Source organism: Arachis hypogaea, chromosome 4 (assembly GCF_003086295.3).
Source record: "Arachis hypogaea cultivar Tifrunner chromosome 4, arahy.Tifrunner.gnm2.J5K5, whole genome shotgun sequence".
NCBI lineage: Eukaryota > Viridiplantae > Streptophyta > Magnoliopsida > Fabales > Fabaceae > Arachis > Arachis hypogaea.
Genome location: NC_092039.1, coordinates 112,086,782 through 112,105,798, shown reverse-complemented (window position 1 = coordinate 112,105,798; position 19,017 = coordinate 112,086,782). Strand labels below are relative to the sequence as shown.

General features: G+C 33.0%; 2 protein-coding genes and 1 long non-coding RNA gene across 3 annotated transcripts; all 3 read right to left on the bottom strand.

Moving 5' to 3' along the window:
• Nucleotides 1-3,861: 3,861 nt before the first annotated feature.
• Nucleotides 3,862-6,880, bottom strand: LOC112797299 (4-hydroxy-tetrahydrodipicolinate synthase, chloroplastic). The gene is made up of 3 exons (XM_025840150.2): nt 6,584-6,880; nt 5,487-5,567; nt 3,862-4,961 (listed from the first exon to the last, which is right to left on the bottom strand). The coding sequence occupies exons 1-3, from the start codon at nt 6,814-6,816 to the stop codon at nt 4,034-4,036; spliced, it is 1,242 nt and encodes a 413-aa protein (XP_025695935.1). The 5' UTR covers nt 6,817-6,880; the 3' UTR covers nt 3,862-4,033.
• A 4,569-nt stretch (nt 6,881-11,449) lies between these two features.
• On the bottom strand, nt 11,450-12,702 carry LOC112795196 (uncharacterized). The gene is made up of 2 exons (XM_025837142.1): nt 12,619-12,702; nt 11,450-12,457 (listed from the first exon to the last, which is right to left on the bottom strand). The coding sequence occupies exons 1-2, from the start codon at nt 12,700-12,702 to the stop codon at nt 11,450-11,452; spliced, it is 1,092 nt and encodes a 363-aa protein (XP_025692927.1).
• A 151-nt stretch (nt 12,703-12,853) lies between these two features.
• On the bottom strand, nt 12,854-17,212 carry LOC140184476 (uncharacterized). Its single transcript, XR_011881386.1, has 2 exons — nt 16,424-17,212; nt 12,854-13,057 (listed from the first exon to the last, which is right to left on the bottom strand). It is a non-coding gene; the product is annotated as an uncharacterized lncRNA (long non-coding RNA).
• Between the last annotated feature and the right edge of the window lie 1,805 nt (nt 17,213-19,017).

The following is a 19,017-nucleotide window of genomic DNA, read 5'->3' as shown; positions in this document are numbered from 1 at the left end:
GGTTTTTAAAAGATTCAATATTTTAATTTGGTTTGAAAAGATATTTAATAAAGTTCATTATAATATTGAAAAAGTAAATGAACTTGTGCCTAATTTTTCAAGATTGTTTTGAATTTTAACCCTTTAGAAATGAGTTAATTTTACATGTAATGATATATCTAATTGAATGAATAAAAAATAATAATGAGAAGGAAAGAAAGAAGAGAGGCAAATTTTTTCTTCATCTCCTTGTGCCTTTCCTCATCTATTGCTGCCCTTTGTAATGATGAGTCCTTGTGCCATCATTGCAAACACAAAACTTTCTCTCTCTCTCTCTTCTTCACATACAAACACAAAATCACAGCTATATCATCACCCTTTTTTTTTCACCCTCTTAGTTTATTATCATTTTCTTTCTTTCTTTCTTTCTTTTTTTTTTTTTTTTTGAATTTCTCCACCTATAAAAACCCCCCTTTATGGCCTATTTCTTACACCTCACTTTCATCTCTTTAGTTTCCCATTTCTGGTTTTATATGTAGTTATTAAGTGTTAAATATTCAGTTTGTTGCAACAAGTTTAAGAGAACCTTATCTATCAAGCTTCTTCTTCTAATACAAGTTTAAGAGGAAAATTAAACAGCATGTGCTCCTTCTCTTCACAACAAACCCCTCTCTTTTTCACACTTCCATGGCCATCCAAGAAACTCAACAAGCACATAAAGTTGAGCCTCCTCAACAGGTATTCTTACCGATTTTTTTTGTGTACACGTAACATGATTATTTTTTATTTCTAGTTTTTTTTTTTTTATCATGCATCCTCTGTCCAATAATAATTCTTGACGTAAAAAAATTAGTTAAAATTCTAATTTTTTTAGACAATTATTATTGGACGAATGGTATTTTTTCTATTCAGTAATAATTGATCGGAAAAAAAAGGCTTGCATATAGAAAACTTAATGTGTTTAAAATTTTAATATTTTTTTTATATGTCATCAATTTTCGTATTATTGATTTTGTACGATGATGACATAGAAGGAGAGCACAACAATTGAAAGAAGCAAGAGAAAGGAAAAGGATGAATATTGAGATGAAGAACTTGAAATTGTACATGAAGAACCAAAGCATCATAGAAGAGAATGAGAAGTTGAGGAAACAAGCCATGATTCTGCATAAGGAGAACCAAGAACTCTTCTCTCAGCTCCAAAAGAAGCTCTCAGAACAAAAACAATACATATAACTAGCTATAGCTCTTAGCTGATATAATATATATTATTTATATATATATTATACGGTTTATTTTAGTGTGGTCTAAGAGGTGAAGAAAAGATTTAAGGGTCTATATGTATGTTTTATATTGATCCTTTTTCTCATATGTTTTAGCCACTTAGCCTTGAATCTTTAACTTCCTTCTTTTTCTATTTGCTTATTTAGTTTGAGGTTGAATTAATCAATTAATTAATTCTCTAGCAATAAGTTTAGAGGGGGGGAGGATAAAAATATGGATAAAAGGGGAGATATATGTCAATTGTAACCATTATTATAAGGAGTATAGTATTAAATATTAAGCAATGCTGTGTATTATTGGTTCTTCTAGTTTGTTATGTTAGTTTTCCTGATGCAATGTTTAGAAATGATAGAAGAATGAATCGTTTTTTTCTACTATGTGTTTCGTTGTCTATGACAATCAAATGAGGCAAAATTTTCTATGGATTTATTGTGAACCAATGTTATATGATTAATAAAATTTATTTATTTTTTAATATTTAACTAATTAAAATATTTTTATATTAAATTTTAAATTTTAAACTACTAAATTCTAACAGTATAAATATCAAGTGTTGATCCAAAATGTTTGTTAATATTGATAAAAAAATATTGGTTCTAATATTTCTTTTTTATATACAGTTTAATTGAAGTCATGCTAGTAACTTATGATTGTGTTTGTTTGTTGAGACATGAACATTAATTATAGATACGGTGATATATGTTTATCGTTCGTTTGTTAAGATACAGATTTAAATAGATGCAGTGGTACACAAATATATACAAAATATATGTATTTAATATTTCTCCTTAAAACTGAGACACGAAAACATAATGTATAAGACACAAAACTTGACTTTTTTACTTTTAATTATTTTTGAAATTACCAATATATACGATACAATGCATCAAACATAGAGGATAAAATTGACATTTGATTTATACACGTGTTTTATACATTTTACTAAATACATTATAAAATTTATGTATCTTTATGTCTATATATCTTTGTATATTTATGTATGTATCTATATATCTCAAAAACACTAACCAAACATAGCCTAAAATAATGAAATAGTTTCATTTACTATAAAAACTTATACATGTTTTTCAATTGAATAAACAAAATATTATGATACCATACAATAGAGAAAAGTTAGAGATCCAGCTATTCTGATTTATATTGGCTAGTATTTTTGACCTGCAGCTCAATAATTTTAGTCCAATAACTTAACAACATATTTTTAGTGAATATTTTTAAATATTGTTAATTAATTGCTCGCCAAAAATAATAAATTTTGCTGGTCCAGTAACATTGTTCTCATAAAATATTAGCGTGATAATATATAACTAAATATATATATAAAATATTTTTACATCGACTATACATTAATGGAAAAAAGTGTTTAAATTTAGTAAAAATGAACATTATAAATTACAACAGTCCAGATATTCAAATAATAATTAAAAAAAAAAACACATTTATCTTTGTAAGGAGATTCTAAGAGGAGCAACAGTCACATATACAGGGATGTCAGTATATACTGTTTATTTATATGTTGGTAATAAAGTTAGAAACTTATAGAGATTCATATACATATATAGGAACACACGGAAGACGATCAAATATTTCTTCTTCATTATATGTTTAGAAAGCGGTCCACATATACCAATGTACTTTGTCGGTACATAATGTTCCATACTTTTACTACCTATCATTGATGGAAAAAATTTTTTTTGATGTTTGTAAGAAAAAAAAAAGTTATTTATATACCAAAATTAATTATCAAAATCAGTTACTAATGTATTTTTATATAAATATGTATTGTTCAATTTATTTTTAATATGTATTTATAATTCAATATGTATTTCATACAAATAATTAATTTTAGTAGCTAATTTTGATATACACTTAACATGATTGTTGTAAGAATAAAAGCAAGGGAGAAGCAGATTATTGAGAAATGAAAACCGAGTTTGTAGTTGTATTGACTCTTGTGAGAGTTGTGATGATTATACAAGAGAACAATCATATGAATATAAAATTTATACACTAAATCAACAACCATTATGTATTTGTGTATAAATACATATATTATTTAACTCATTTTTAATATATATTTTGTATTCTAATATGTATTTTATACTAGTGGCTGATCTACTCTATACCTAACATGATCGTACAAATATATATATGCACTAATGTACTAACACAACTCAGCAAAGCAAAACTGTCATAACCACCTATGTCTATAAGAACTTAAAAAAAACGTGCTTAATAGTTAATACTATAGGGTAACAGTGTTGTTTCTAGGAAGACTAGCAACATACAGGATAATTCGGAACTACTTTCAACTGATTTTCTTATTTTCCAAGCATTTTTGCTTAATTATGCTTGGAAATTGGAATCTTCTTACGCTTTCAATTCAAAAAATACAAGCCAACCAAAACCATAGATTTAGATTTACAACAATAATAGTTTTGGAAAGATTTGGTAAGGTTCACCCATTATAAGTATTGATGCATCTTTCTAACCCATACTCCAAAAAATCTTCCTAATAGAACATGACAAAGAAAATATTAGAAAAGAAAGTAAGGTGTTTAACACACTGTAAATATAAAAAACATTCAAGATTTTTTATATCTAGAAATTAGGACTTGGAAGATTTATCAGTTTCCATAATATATACATAATCATCTAGTTCTTCTAAGATTGGCAAACACCTAAACAAGATAGTAGGATACACTGATAAAAGTCATAAAACTAATTCTATAAAGTGGAAAAACCTAAGTTAATGACGACCAATTAAGATAAAGTCATTATCATCAAGAACCTGAACATCTTTGTCTCCAATAAAGTGCTCTCGACCGATTCCCTTCACCAAATTGACAAATTCCATCCGCTTCTTCAAAGGGAGAGGTACATATGGTAACCTGAAAACCGGCCGAGCAACTCCGAGTTGAGCAAGAGCTGTGTTCAAACCGATGGGGTTTGGCTCGCAAAAAAGCCATTCAACAAGAGGCATGAGCTTAGAATTCAGCGCCGGATTCTCACCACCAATTATGAGTTCTCGCATTAAACCGGGAACCAGGTTGCTTGCGACAGATATCACTCCTGTTGCTCCGTAACCCCATCTAGCATCATGGCATTGGTCATCATTTCCGCTCCACACAACAATGCCATTATCTGTATATTGTTTGATCCTGTCATTTCCCATACATTCCTTGACACCGGCTAAACTCGCACTCTGTGCTAAGGTTTGAATCACCTGTGGAGGAATGTCTTGACTGGTCCTTGAAGGCACATTGTATATGATGGTAGGGCCCATCGGAAGCACGGTATTGAAATGAGAAATCAAACCATTCAAGGAAGTTTTGCCGTAGTAAGGGTTTATGTGAAGGGCAGCGTGCATCCCAACAGCAAAACCCTGCTCTGTGGCATGGATTGCTTCCCTTGTTGAGTTGCTTCCGGTGTTTCCTATAACCTTGATTTTCACTCCGAAACAGTTGACTGTGTGCCCAATAAGCATTATGTGTTCATCCCAGCTCATTAATTGGCCTTCTCCAGTTGTGCCACCAACAATGACACCTTCAACTCCATTTTCAATCTGCAAATTTACTAGGGTATCATATGCTTCAAGATCAAAGCGACCATCGGGTAGGTATGGTGTCTTAATGGCAGTTATCAATCTCAGACGTTTTACGTCATCTGTGGAAGTCCTATAAATACAAATATACAATGCATAAAATACTTCACACCATGAAAAAGCATCTATGAAGCTATGCTTGTAAAGATTCTTAAGACGAAATTTTTAGAAAAGAATTTGCAAAAGTTGGCTAACATGTCTGAAACTATAAACTAAACTAGCCATACAAACAGGAATTCATGTAGTGGGAAAAACATGTCAGCAATTTAGTTCAAGTTTAAAAAGTGAACGTATAGCTTGTTTCTTAAATCAGTATAAAACTGCTGTGCAGATCAACGACATAATCCTAGTAAACTATATCTTGAAGCGAATAATAATAAAGGGAAAAACATATGCAAACCAAGTTAAAACAGCAAGCAGGTGAGAGAACACTGCATCACAAAGCAGAATAGAAAATCAACTTTTGTCCTCCGAGAATCAAACTCAGTGAATGTATACATTCTATAGTTCCCACCTAAAGAATGCAAATACAATAGAAAAGATCATCTAGCAAAATGAAAACATGATTTGGCGCATGACATTCGTTATAAAAACCCACCTGTTCTTAGCCTCAAAGCTACGCATAGGAAGGTGGAAACTGGATGTCAAAGCTGCTTGAGTAGGCTTCCAATGCAACTTCCTGGTTCATATAGACAAACATTTTAGTGTTTAAAAGAAAAGGATTAACGACAAAATGCTGGAATCTTTCCACCGTTCAATTGGCACCAATTCACCCTTCTCAAACCAAAATTGTAAAAGTGTATATATTCAGTTCAAATTAGTGTAATGGATACACATCATCATTCCACCATAAAAGATTAGTTTACTTCTTTTTCCTTATATCAAGAAAAAAGCAGTCTTGTCCATGAAGAACTTGGAAAAATAGATATAGATAACTAGAGTTAGAACTCAGAACTGTTCAGCAATGTTTTTGGTCAAAACTCAAAATCCACATATTACAGAGAAGACCAAGCAAGTCTCAATTATTAGTATCTTATTATTATGCTATAAGAAGGGGAGTCTTGGAGCAATGGTTGAGTTATCTCAAGGTCACAGATTCAAGCCATGGAAACAGCCACTGATGTAATTATCAGTTGGGCGTCTCCCTTTCTCGGACCCTGCGTTAACGCAGGATGCTTGTGTACCGGGCTGACTTTGTTTTATACTTTTATCATTATTATGCTATAAATCATACAGAGTGGTTTTCCAAATTAAAAGAAAAAACAACGTTGACCAAGGCCAAGATGACAATGAACAAACCCACAAAACCACACCTACAGTTTATTCATCATGTATTATAAGAACTAACTAAAATGGAGCGATGAACAACCTCATGAAGCAATGACATAAGCTATAATCCATGCATGCATTTAATCAAAATAAGTACTTAAGACATGAAAAAATAAAATACAATTATAATACATCATTGACCATAGAATTCGTGTTTCTATTTTATGATTTCCCAACCAAATTTCTAAAAAAGAACACGCAGGGAAAAAACAAAAGAACCTCGAGAAACAAACATCAAGTCAAGATACAAAAAAAAAATTGTATCCCTATCACTACATATACACACAAACAGAAAAAAAAAAGAGCATAATTCGACGGAATAATAATGACAAAATCAATAATAATATGGAAGTTATAAAATGGAACCTGGTGTTGGTGGTATGGCCATGGAGCGGAAAAGCGGTTGCTCTGAAGGAGAGAGTGGTGGAGGTCTTCAAGAGGGCCATGAGAATGTTAAGCAAAACGACGTCGTTTGAAGCGTGTGAGTGAAATAAATGTTGATGAAAGTGGAAGAAATGGCAGTAGTTGTAAAGACAATTTCCTGCTTTCCACTTTCCGTGTTTGTTTAATAAAGTTAGAGCGTTCTCAGACGCAGTCATCCAAACCGAACCCACAGATAACCTAATAAGTAATAACAGCCTTCACGCGATCATGCCAGTTCTAATTTTAATTTTATTTTTGAACTTATAAAATAATACATAAATATTCATAAGACTATATCTTATAGATAATAAAATCAATTTATCTATTTAATATTTATTTTTAATTTAATTAAAATTTTATGTTATTTTTAATTATTTTATTAATATATAAGTATAGTAAAATTTTATTTATTTTTTATTAAAATAATATTATAATTTTTAAATGATATTAATTTTATTTTATCAATTAATTTAATACATATTTAATTTTAAATTAATTTATTTTTTGAAAGAATCAAAAAGTATACTAAAAAAATCTATTAAAAAAACTCTAAGTTATTAGTCACTTGTTGTCTTTAAATTTTTGGAAAAATTTTAAAATTATCTTAAATATTTATCGTATTAGTAAAAAAAACAAAAATGTCACCTTTTCAAAACTAATGAGTCAAGTATAGCTTTTTTATATTATTATAATTAATTTATTGGTGCGAATTTGAATTCAAACAAGATTTTAATATGTGATTAAATTAAGATAGAATGAAAGACTTCTTACTTTTTTGACATAAATTTGTTTGGAGTAATTTAAATAAAGATGTTTAAAATATTTTTTTAAGATAATTTTTAATAATTAAAATTTAATACATATAATCGATTGAATTATGTTATTTTTATTAAAATTAGGCCAAATAAATTAATTTGACCAAAAAAATAGTGAATCAAATCTTAAATCGATCTAAATTAATATTATTTTTTTATAAAAAATGACTACAAGATTTTTATTATAAAAAATGACTAAAATATTCTTATTATAAAATCTAGTAATAGCATTAATTACAAAATAAATTAACAATCAAACAACATCAACAATCATAAAATTAATAATAACATAAATTAAAAAAAAAAAAAGAACTCATGTATATATTCTTCAAAAATTATAAAAAAGAAAAAGAAAAAAAAGAAAGAACAAAATACAGAGGAAGAGAAAGAAGCCTTGGTCACCTCCATCACACACTAGTCTTTTTTTTATTACTGTAACAAAATTATTACAAGTCTAACTTTAACTCTGTCTAAATCACTACCATCCACTATCTCCAACTATTTTCTAACTATTTTCTTTCTATCTGAACCCTCTGTTTTTTTATATATATATATATATACTTAAACAACTCACTAGCAACAATTCAGCAACAGCAACAACCACAATAAATCAATAGAAGTTTGAGATTAAACAACAATCATTATCACAGCGTCAAATCCAAAATTAGCAACAACAAAAATTATACGATTACAAATTAGTAATTACAATGAAATAACAACACACATTAAATAACAACAAAATCAATTGCAACAAAAAAATTTTCAAAAACAAACCAATTTTTTATTTTTAAATAAATCAGAAATTCAACGAAAGAGGAAAAGAATAGAATGGAGTTGCAGCACGACGAAGAGGCAGAATGGAGAGACAACACTACAGAAGGCAGAAAGAAGGCATGATGCTGCAAGGAGGAAGAATGTAAGCCGACGCTGCGAGGAGATAGAACTAGGAGGCACGGTGCAACACGAGGAGAAGGAAGACTGAAAATACAACACTACAAAGAGGCTGAACGAAGGCTAAAGTTTGGTTTACCGATTTTTTTATCAAACCAATTTGTCTGGTCTAATTTGAGAAAAATAACACAATTTAATTGATTATATGTTAAAAAATGTCTTTACAAAAAACATTTTAAACGGTTTTAAACGTATTTATCTGAGTAACTCTCTTAACTATCTTAAACGTACGGAATAAATTATTGTTAGTGAAAATTTTAAAATATTTTAAAATTTTAAATTTTGTGATTTTTAATAAAAATCTTCTGCTAAATTAACCCTTATATTTGTTTGGTTCTCATAGAGTTACATATTAAATTCAATTTAGTTATACGCATATATTAAGGAAAAATTAGCGTAACTTAAAGAAATTAAAACTGGTCTCTCTATCTAGGCTTTGGTGAATGATTCGGTGGAATTTTAATCAAGCTTTCGACTTTTTCCAACATCTTGCTGCGACCACCGACCATGTTAATTGTTTTCTAAGGGTTCAAATTCTTAGACAAGTTCGTTACAACCAACCAAACCTTGAGTTATAAACATGAAAATTCGAAATATTTCTACTAACAAAGTTTAATTTCTTTGTTCTTAGTAAGTTATTTTTTAAAAATAATTGTAATTTGTATTTTTTTTTAAAGAGTATATTAGCATTTGTTCAAGATCATCGAAGTTAATTAAATTTTTGTTAAGATTACTTAAAATAAATATTATTAAAATGTTTTCAATAAATATAGTATAAAAATATTGCAAATTTTAGATTTTTTACTTTTAATAACAAATTTCAAAATTCTCGAACTTTTTAAGTTTTCGGTTCCTTTAAAACTCAACAATAATATAATATCATAATAATATTACTATATTGAAATTTATTTTTGAATTGATGTTTTTTCAATTACTAATTACTCTCTTATTTCAACTAACTCTTATTCCATAATACATATTAATTCATTTCATTTGTTATCTAATTTTTTACTAAAATGATTTTAAATGTAATTATTTCAAAAATATTATCCCAAAAAATCACAAGATAAAGGGTTTTTTACTATACCATGGCAGCATAAGAATATATTAAAATAGAAAAAAATTTGGTAACAAAAAATTTTAAGGCATAATTAGCCAAAATTTTCCGTAATTTATTGTATTTACATCACTTAATAACAGTTTCGTTTTTTCCGGAAATATTTGGTAACCAAAGAAAATCAGCAAAAATCATTCATAACTTGCTTTATTTAGTATTTATTAATTGTTGCGACAATTAATGAATGCTAAATAAGGCAAGTTCTGGCTTTTTTTTATCCCACTCTCTTATCATTTCACTTATCATATTCTTATCAACTCCACTTATTAATGATATTTATTATAATATCATATTCTTTATTATTAGGCATTCTTATAATCAATACTTAATATTTTATTTTATAATTTAATTTTTATATTCAAGAATACATTAAATAATAATAATAATAATGGACGTGATAATATACATTAATTGAGTTAATTACACTTGATTTTTTATTTCCCTTAAAGCATTTAATATCAATCGGTGGAGATACGAAAGAATCATTAATTCTTTGTTTTCGTTAAGACATTTATTTGCACTTGATTCTTTGTAATATATACCTTTTATTAATTTAATTATGATCATTAAAAATTCATGACTCTAATACCATTGCAAGCACAATAGTGTATAAGTCAAGGAATTTTACAAGAAGTTACGTTTATCATTGCAAATAGTATGACACTTGAATTCGATCTTAATACGGTACCTATGATAGAAGGTGCTGATGAAGAATTTGAACAACAGACGGACTCATCCGACGAAGTTGTTGTCAGTCAACCAATTTTCGAGAATATGAAAAACCACACTAGTTTTGATGAGATATGGTAATAAACTGATTTAATTTTTTTTTGTGTTTTTATATGCATCTATAATTATATTGTACTGACTAAGTTCATACCCATAACATTTATACGTACATATACATAACATTCATAATTACATACAACTAATATCTAAAAATTAAATTTATATTTATTAGATATTGCATCCATACATATCATTTTTTAGTTATTGCATAAATAAATATAAAGTTAACACAGATGTTTTTAAATTTTATCATAATCGAATTTAAAAAAATATCAAATTCTTAAATTAATTTATTCAATTGATAAATTTACTCATAACATCTATAAATTCATACACATAACATCCATAATTTCATGATAATAACATTTATAATTTATATTCATAATATTCATAATTTCATACTTATAATGTTTATAATTAATATTATCAAATTTTAAACTATACGTCTTATTGTATTTTTTAAATTATCTCATATGTGCACTAAGCCACTAATAGACCATAATTTTAGGGCAATTTACTTAAATAAATAAAGTGGGAGAGTTATTTACGTAAATGTGCAAATCTGTTTGTTGTTACGATTTTGTGCAAAACGGAATTATATGTAAACCGTGGCAACCTACCACGGTTTCTAAACATTCATAAACCGTGGGAGGTCACCACGGATTTGGAGGAAATGGTTTTACATGTAAACCGTGGTAGGTCACCACGGTTTACGAAGGCAAATCGGCGTGCATAAACCGTGGGAAGTCACCACGGTTTATGAGGAAACAATGTTGAACGTAAAACCCGGTAACCCACTGCGGTTTACGTGTATCTATATATATATGTAATCCGCTGAAGGCAGGGACGGATTCATTAGCAACCTAAGGAAGAAATTGGGTTGATTGTTGTAGAGAGAATTTGGGAAAAGGTTTGGAGGCAGCGAAGGAGAAGTGGGTGGTGGGGCCAATGCACATTATTAAAGATATCTAAAGTGGTTTAATGAAACTGATAAAATAAAACGAGTTTATTATACTGAGATTTCGTTGTTGATGAAACACGTTGAAAGTGACATACTTAACCAACGACGCATTACTAACATTGTTTAGAGCAAGAAACAAATGAGAGAGCATAGAAGAGGGTTACACAACATGAGATCTACGCATCCCCTCCACCGCTTTGTGATCGCTGGTGACAGTTCCTTCGCGTATGCCCAGGCTGACGGCATAACCCACAACGCTTCGGCTGATTCTCTTGAGACTGATCCATGCTTCCACGGATCCTGGTTGCCTTTGGACGACCTTCCTTTGCACGCCGCAGATTAGGGTCAGGAATAATGGTTGGGCCACCATATGGAGGCCACAGGCCTTCAGGAATAGGTGGGAGAAACCCCTGCTTGTAAACGTTGAACACCTCAGTCATACGATACACTTCGTGAACATATGACGCCCAGTTTAGCCGGGAGTAGGCGCAACAGGCAATGGCGTGGCAACATGGATAATGCAGCGCCTGGAAGTGCCCACAGTCGCATCGGTGATCTTTAAGGGAAACTCTATAGCTACCAAGAGAGAACGTCCCCGTTGGTGTTGTCTCAGCCACGGTGTACTCGGACTGATGCCTGTCGTATAATGTCACAGTAAAGCACCTGGAGTCTCTAAGGTTCCGATCAATAGCCTTGACCAATGCCTGACAGAATTCATGGCCGGATCCGAGTTGTGCCTCTGCTGTCTGTCCCCGGACCACAAATAGCTGAGCAAGCCTCCCGTAGGTTGACTTAACCAATGATGTGACCGGGAGGTTGCGAGTACCCTTTAGCACGGAGTTCACACATTCACTGATGTTTGTGGTCATGTGCCCGAACCGTCGACCAGCATCCTCATGTTGGGTCCATTTGTCATACTCCATACGGTTGGCCCAGTCACACATTGCTGGATTCTCAGTCCGCATGATGTCGAACCAGTAGTAAAACTCACCCTCAGTCTTGGCGTAGGCAGCATTGACCAGTAACCTCCTTGAGTCCTTACCTTTGAACGTTAGGGCGAAATTCGCTGTAACATGCCTTATACAGTAGGCTCGGAAAGCCCGAGGAGGCAGCCATCCAGTCTCAGGTGCCTCAAGGGCCGCCTTGATCCCATTATGCCTGTCTGAGATAACTAGGATACCCTCCTGAGGAGTCACATGCTCTCAGAGGTTGGACAAGAAGAATGACCACGACTCTGCATTTTCCCCCTCTACAAGGGCGAATGCTATCGGCAGGATGTTGGAGTTTCCGTCCTGAGCTATCGCCAACAGGAGCGTCCCTCCATACTTCCCATACAAGTGGGTACCATCAATACTGACGAGTGGCTTGCAATGCCGGAATGCCTCGATACAGGGTGGAAAGTGTAACGACCCAACTTCCAGAACGTCATGATCGTACCGAAAGTAAGGTGTTACCAACTTGCTTTCCTTTATTAACTATTTACTATTGAGCCTTTAGTTCGATATCGCGATTCAATTTTAGTAAAAATACCAGAAAATTTTTGTTTTTGATAATTAAATCATATAGCAAACATCACCAAGTAATAATAATCACATAATTATTAATAATAATAATATCTGTCATACATAAGATTTCAAATAAAACTCTCATATAAATCCTATCCCTCTGTATAAAATAAAAATGTTAGGCAATAAGAGCGAGGGAACTTCTATGAAAGTAACTTAACTCATAAATAAATTCTATAATCTCCCGCAGCTTCAAACTGGGTCTTCAAACCTGCGTCACTGAAAGGGTGGAAATTTATGGGGTGAGAACAAACCACACGTTCTCAGTAGGGAACGGGAATGCCATAAAAGTAATGATTAACGTGCAAATAATTAACTTTACTTAGTAAATCATTTTTGTCAAACCCTTTTGAAATATTTCTTAATCTTACCTTAGATAAATAAGTACTTTCTTTAAATTTCCAAAACCCAAAACAGATCTCAATCGCAAAACTTGTCATACTAAATATCTATCAGCCACATAATTGAATCTCAGTCATAACAACATATAGTAATCATCTTCATCCATTCACAAACTACCAGCACAAACAAGAAACTCAATTCATCACACAAACAAATCACAGCAAGGCAAACAGCACAATCACAGGGAAGTACAACGAGCAAACCCAATCAAATGCAAATGCACACGCAAGGATGATGCATGTCTAGCCCTAGTGCAGGTAATGAGCTCATTTGTCGGTTACATACCCGCTCCCGACGTTACCCGGAGTCCTCTGACCAGGTAAGGCTTTCCTATTGGCTATACCCCTGTGTACAGGAAATAACCCCTCTGCCACCACAGGGTCCACTGCATGCAGGAAATAACACATCTGCCACTGCAGGGATGTATGCCGACACACCTTCTGTATACAGGAAATAACCCCTCTGCCACTACAGAAATGGAACAGGTGGTCACGGTACTTCTGTAGCAAGAAATAACCCCTCTGCCTTACAGAATTAAAATTGGATCTGTACCGTAGGAAAGCGTTCTTAGTGGTCGCACCACCATCTATCTGACTGCCTTCATGCAACAGATCATTACACAAATATCTCAAAAGTTGCCATAATGCAACAAATGAATAAACGTATCTCTTGGGTTGCCTCAAGCAACAAACAACCTTTCAACAGGTCCTCTGCTCTTTATTCTTTTTTATAACCATAAATACGCAAGCGGGACAAAACCCACGCCCTTGCCAATAATTTCATAAACTGAATATCTTTCCTCAAAAGAATCAATGTAATTATCATCACAAGTTATCATTCTCATTATTCATTTCTAGTTACATATCCTTACACAATATCTCTCTCTTTATCATTCAAGTTCAAATATTATATAATCATTAAACTTCTAAAAAGTAATCCTTTATCTTAAACCCCAAGCATAACTCTCTTCATATTGAATAAAGCTCAACATAACTTCTTTTATAAATAATTCAAACTTGAACATAAACCTTTTCAAGTAAAACCTCAGATTTTACAAAATTCCGGCAGCACCTCCCCTAAAATTCGGGTTAGCCACCCTTACAGGTTCCCTCTTTCTCAACAAATCACAGCCCTTTTTCAGCAGTTGCCACAATAATATATATTCTCAACAACATTTGATAATAGTATAGAAAATCTATTTCTTAAATTCCAACACAACTTGGCAGCCTGATTTCCATTTTGTTTTTTAAAATATCAAATGAATTCGGAATCACGCAAACTTTATATCCATGCGATCGTCTCGAATTAAGCTTTCTATTAAATCAAAATTCATAATTTTTCGCTGACTCTAGCTTCAGGAATATAAGCAAAACCGGGACTGCTCTGCAGTGTTTTAAAATCCGAAATCAGCAGCAGCATACAACATTCAAAATTTCATATAAAATCCAAATTAAATCCAACTACCTTCAGAATTAATGTGGTTAAACATAACTCATCCAAATTTCTTTCTCAATTGGTTCCAGGGTCATACCATTTTTAATGAAGGAGTTACGTAGCTTGGAAGTTAGGTAATTTTCTGCAGAATTCTGTTTTACAAATCATTGAACACAACCTCTTCCAAGTTCCATAACTCACTTATTAAAACATGGAAAATCCTAAAATTTAAATCACATATACTAAACATACTTAATTTTCACCTCCAAATGGTTGCATCTCAATATCTATCCAGGATCAAAAGTTATAAACTCCCAAAGTTACTAATTTAAGAAAACAGAATCTGGCTTTTTCTGCATAATGCATCACCCTTCAAAAATTCATATCTTTAAAACTACAAGTCCAATTGTTCTAAAATTTTACGGCATTTAAATAATAGGAATAAAGTTTTATTTAAAATTGGTTCCATATCAAAATTCAAACTACAGAATTTTCAATAGAGGAATCAAGTTGCTGCTGCGTTAAACGTTCTGCACAAAAACCAGTTTTGACATCCATGATTCAAAAATTCACCATAAATCATAGACTTAGTGAAAAAGTCTCAAACTCAGCAGTCCAATTCTCTATATCCCCAAGCTCAATCCGGACTTGGTCCCACGCAATTCCGATAATCACAGAAACAGTTATAGTTTTTCAAAGTTTCAGGCTTCCTTTAAAAATAATGCAGAAAATCAAGTTTTACACTTTAACCTTGAAAAATCATAACTAGTTCAACATTTTAAGATTCAATCTTCCAATTATTCCTTAAGCCCAACTTCAATTAATCACTAACTAAACCCATTACAATAAACCAACTCAACAGCAATAGTTTCAATTTGACCCATCAAAATACCAAAATCACAATAATCTCTTATCATAATTCAGTTTAAGAACTAACATACTTTCATCAATTAAAATCAGAATTTCATTCAGTCATCATTTTTCTAAAAGTAAACCAGTCTAACTTTAAAAACTCATAACTAATCTCCCAAACCAATCTTCAATCAGTCACCAACCAAATCCACTACCATTACAATATATCAAATAACCAGCACATCATTCAATTCAATATAAATTCGCCAAAGATCAGAATTTCAGTCAATTTGCAACCGTCAAGCAAACCAGTCTATAGCAACCAGCTCAACATAATTAAATAACAGGATTCTCAGTAATTCCAAACAATCAGGAAATCAGTAACAGTTGCAGCCTCAAATCAAAATCAACCTCATCAATTAATCACTTACAACAATGAAACCAGCCACAATCACAGCCCAGTCAAAATCAATAAATCATGACACAGAAAATTAGTCTAACCATTACAAAATTACTTATATACTCTTAAAGTTTACTACATCATTTCAGAAAATCACAGGTTCTCAAAACAGTTTAATCCCTTAAGTTCCAATCTTTCAATAACCACCAAAACCAATCTCAACTAGTCGCAATCAAATATCCAATTCAACATCAAACAAGACAATAATTCATTCAAAATCGAAATCTCAACCAATTCATCGCAGAGTCAATAATTCAGTCACATTCCACAACCGCATCTAATTTCAGTCACAGCTCAGAATAATCACAACAACCAACCAATTTCAAATGCATTTCAAATTATTCATGTCAATTAAGAAATTCTTAACCATCATTAACCATTTGCACTTATCCAATAACTTTATAGGCATTCTAAATTAAAAACGTTAAATCCCCTACCTCAATGTCGCATTAACAACGGAATCAAACCAACCAGCAGCCTTGGTGATGTTTTTCCTATGAGTTCCCTTCCTCTAGCAACAACACAGCAGCTCGGAACCTACGTAGCAGCATCAGAATCATCAAGGACAGCTCCAACATTGGTTCCTAGCGACTCCAACGGCAATACCCACGGCGGCAAAGATTCAGGTAACGGCAAGAACAGAACCGACGTAACTTCAAGGGGCTGAGATAGCAAACCCTAAGAAACAGAAACGGAATTTTGGAGTAGCAGCAGCGGTGCTGGTGGCTCAAAGCAGCAAGAACGCGATGCCGGATCACCTCCCGTGACGGCAAGCTTCGGTGACGACAAGGATGAACGGCGACAAAGGCGGCTTTCCCCGTGGCGAGCTTGCGGCAGACGCGACGCCACTCTCCTCTGTTTCTCTCTTCCTTCTCGGCGTGGGTAGACGGCACGACGGCGAGCAAGACGCGGCTGGGTGTGACGGAGTGCGGTGGCGGCGTGGCTCCTCCCTCTTCTTCACTGGCGCTCTCCCTTCCTGCCTTCTCCATATGTGTGTGTGCGTGGGTATAGTGAGGAAATGAGTGTGAGTGCGTTGATGAGGCTGAGAGTGAGAGGTGAGTCTATGTGTGTCATGTGACGAGGATAACGGCAGTGGGTGGTATGCTAGGGTTTGGAGGCTGGTGGCTGTTAGGGTGAAAAGGGTTAGGTTTCTTAATTAATTTAGAAATTAGGGTTTCTGAGTTTGATTTGGGAATTTAGGAATTAGGGATTTTATAAAGTAATATGGATAGATATGAATAGATATTTTGATAAAATTGGAGGATAGGATGATTTTAAAATTAAATGCACTCTATTAAAAATATTTAGAAACATTATTTATCAACATATTGCTAAGTTTAATCAATTATTTCTAATTTACATTATAAAATGAACAAGTTAATTATATTTTGTAAAGTACAATTTAAATTCAAATATCAATTTTCTAGATTAAATCATATAAATCTCTATTATTTTTCTATCTCTGAAACTTTAATTTCAATTTATAAAATAACCAATTATAATAAAAATTATACATAAATATTAATTAACGTAAACTTAAAGTATTTATAAATATCAGTCTAATCATTTCTAATAAAATAATTTCTAGGAGTTCAAATTAATAACATAATTCATTCAGAATAGGATTTATTTAAATTAAATTATACAATTCTTTCTTATTTTTCATTTATCAAAATTATAATTTCAATTATACCAAATATCTAATAAAGATTATATAAGAATTCTAATTAATTTAAACTCCAATTATGATGAAACTCCATTTAATTACCTTTAATAAAATAATTTTCTTAAAATAAATCACAAATAACTAATTATTTGATTTTCAAAAACTAGGGTTGTTACAGAAAGGTCCAGAAAAGTCGGTGAAAGTACACCGTCGACTCATCAACCGCACCACCAATCTGAACCGGAGACGTCTTCAGCACCGTGATTGTTCCCGGCATTGTTGCCTGGATCCCTAGCAAAAACGGGGCAACTCCGCGTAAGACTCTTCCCAGTCTCCATATATTTGTGCCACTGCCTTCTGCTTAGCCAACCAGACCTTCCTGTAACTAGGCCTGAAACCGTAATCAGCTTCTGTCGCTTGTTGAAGTACCTTTACCGTAACCGCAGCATCCGCCCTAACCATAGGAAGAATCCTCGCACATATAACGTTATAATCCAGCTGACGGTGATCACTTGAAATAGAAGTTGCGAGGCACGTGTGTGGCCCGTTGTACCTCCTAACCTCCCAGGTTCCCTTTCGTGCACGAAGCGCTACACGAATCAACCAAGTGCAACCCTTGCCGAATTCCTTGCATTTTCCATGATACTTCAAATGATCCGATTCGATGACTCTGTACTCAACACCTCGCCGGATGCTATAGTCCTTCACACTGAGCACAGCTTCATCTTTACTCTGGAACGATTGCCCAATCTCAAATTCTGCAGAAGATCTACCCACTCTGTTACCACTGTCTTCTTGTTGACCAACAGCTTCCAAGTCTAGTGTGGAGAAGTGTGGAGGGTATTAATGAGAAGCAGAACTTGAAGGCCGATGCTGCACATGTGGATCGCTGCCTGTGTTTTCGTCGCTGTCACCATCGATATCAACAGGCTCCTGGTCAGACTCATCGTCACGCATTGCATTCTCTACTTGATCAGATCCACCAAAGTCTTCGAGATAAGGCACGAGGCCACCACCGGTGCCCACAACGTTGGGAGGCTCAATGACTGCTGCATGCTCCAAAGGGACAGAACCAACAACCTCCGTTTGTTCTAAGTCAGCCGCAAAAGAAGGTGATTGAACCGGTGGAAGATGCGGTCTGACCGCAGGCATCGAACTAGATGCACCACCCGCAGAAGCTACGCAAGGAACTGGAGCGGATGCCCCAGAACTATCGACACCAACCTCCAACTTCGCGAACAACTCATGGATTCTGATCTCCGGAAAACTCCTTACACAGTAGAACAGAACCCTAATATCTTCATCAGACTTAACCGCAAAGGTTTCATACTGAACACCGGTCGAGACAACCGCCATGGGAATCTT

What these genes read in the sequence shown, in the direction of transcription:
- LOC112795196 (XM_025837142.1), bottom strand. Translation starts at nt 12,702, where the DNA reads ATGACGTTCTGGAAGTTGGGTCGTTACACTTTCCACCCTGTATCGAGG. An exon ending in GCCACTCGTCAGTATTGATG is followed by an intron (nt 12,458 to 12,618) that starts GTACCCACTTGT and finishes GTGACTCCTCAG; the next exon opens with GAGGGTATCCTAGTTATCTC.
- LOC112797299 (XM_025840150.2), bottom strand. Translation starts at nt 6,816, where the DNA reads ATGACTGCGTCTGAGAACGCTCTAACTTTATTAAACAAACACGGAAAG. An exon ending in GGCCATACCACCAACACCAG is followed by an intron (nt 5,568 to 6,583) that starts GTTCCATTTTAT and finishes TATATGAACCAG; the next exon opens with GAAGTTGCATTGGAAGCCTA. An exon ending in AGCTTTGAGGCTAAGAACAG is followed by an intron (nt 4,962 to 5,486) that starts GTGGGTTTTTAT and finishes TTGTATTTATAG; the next exon opens with GACTTCCACAGATGACGTAA.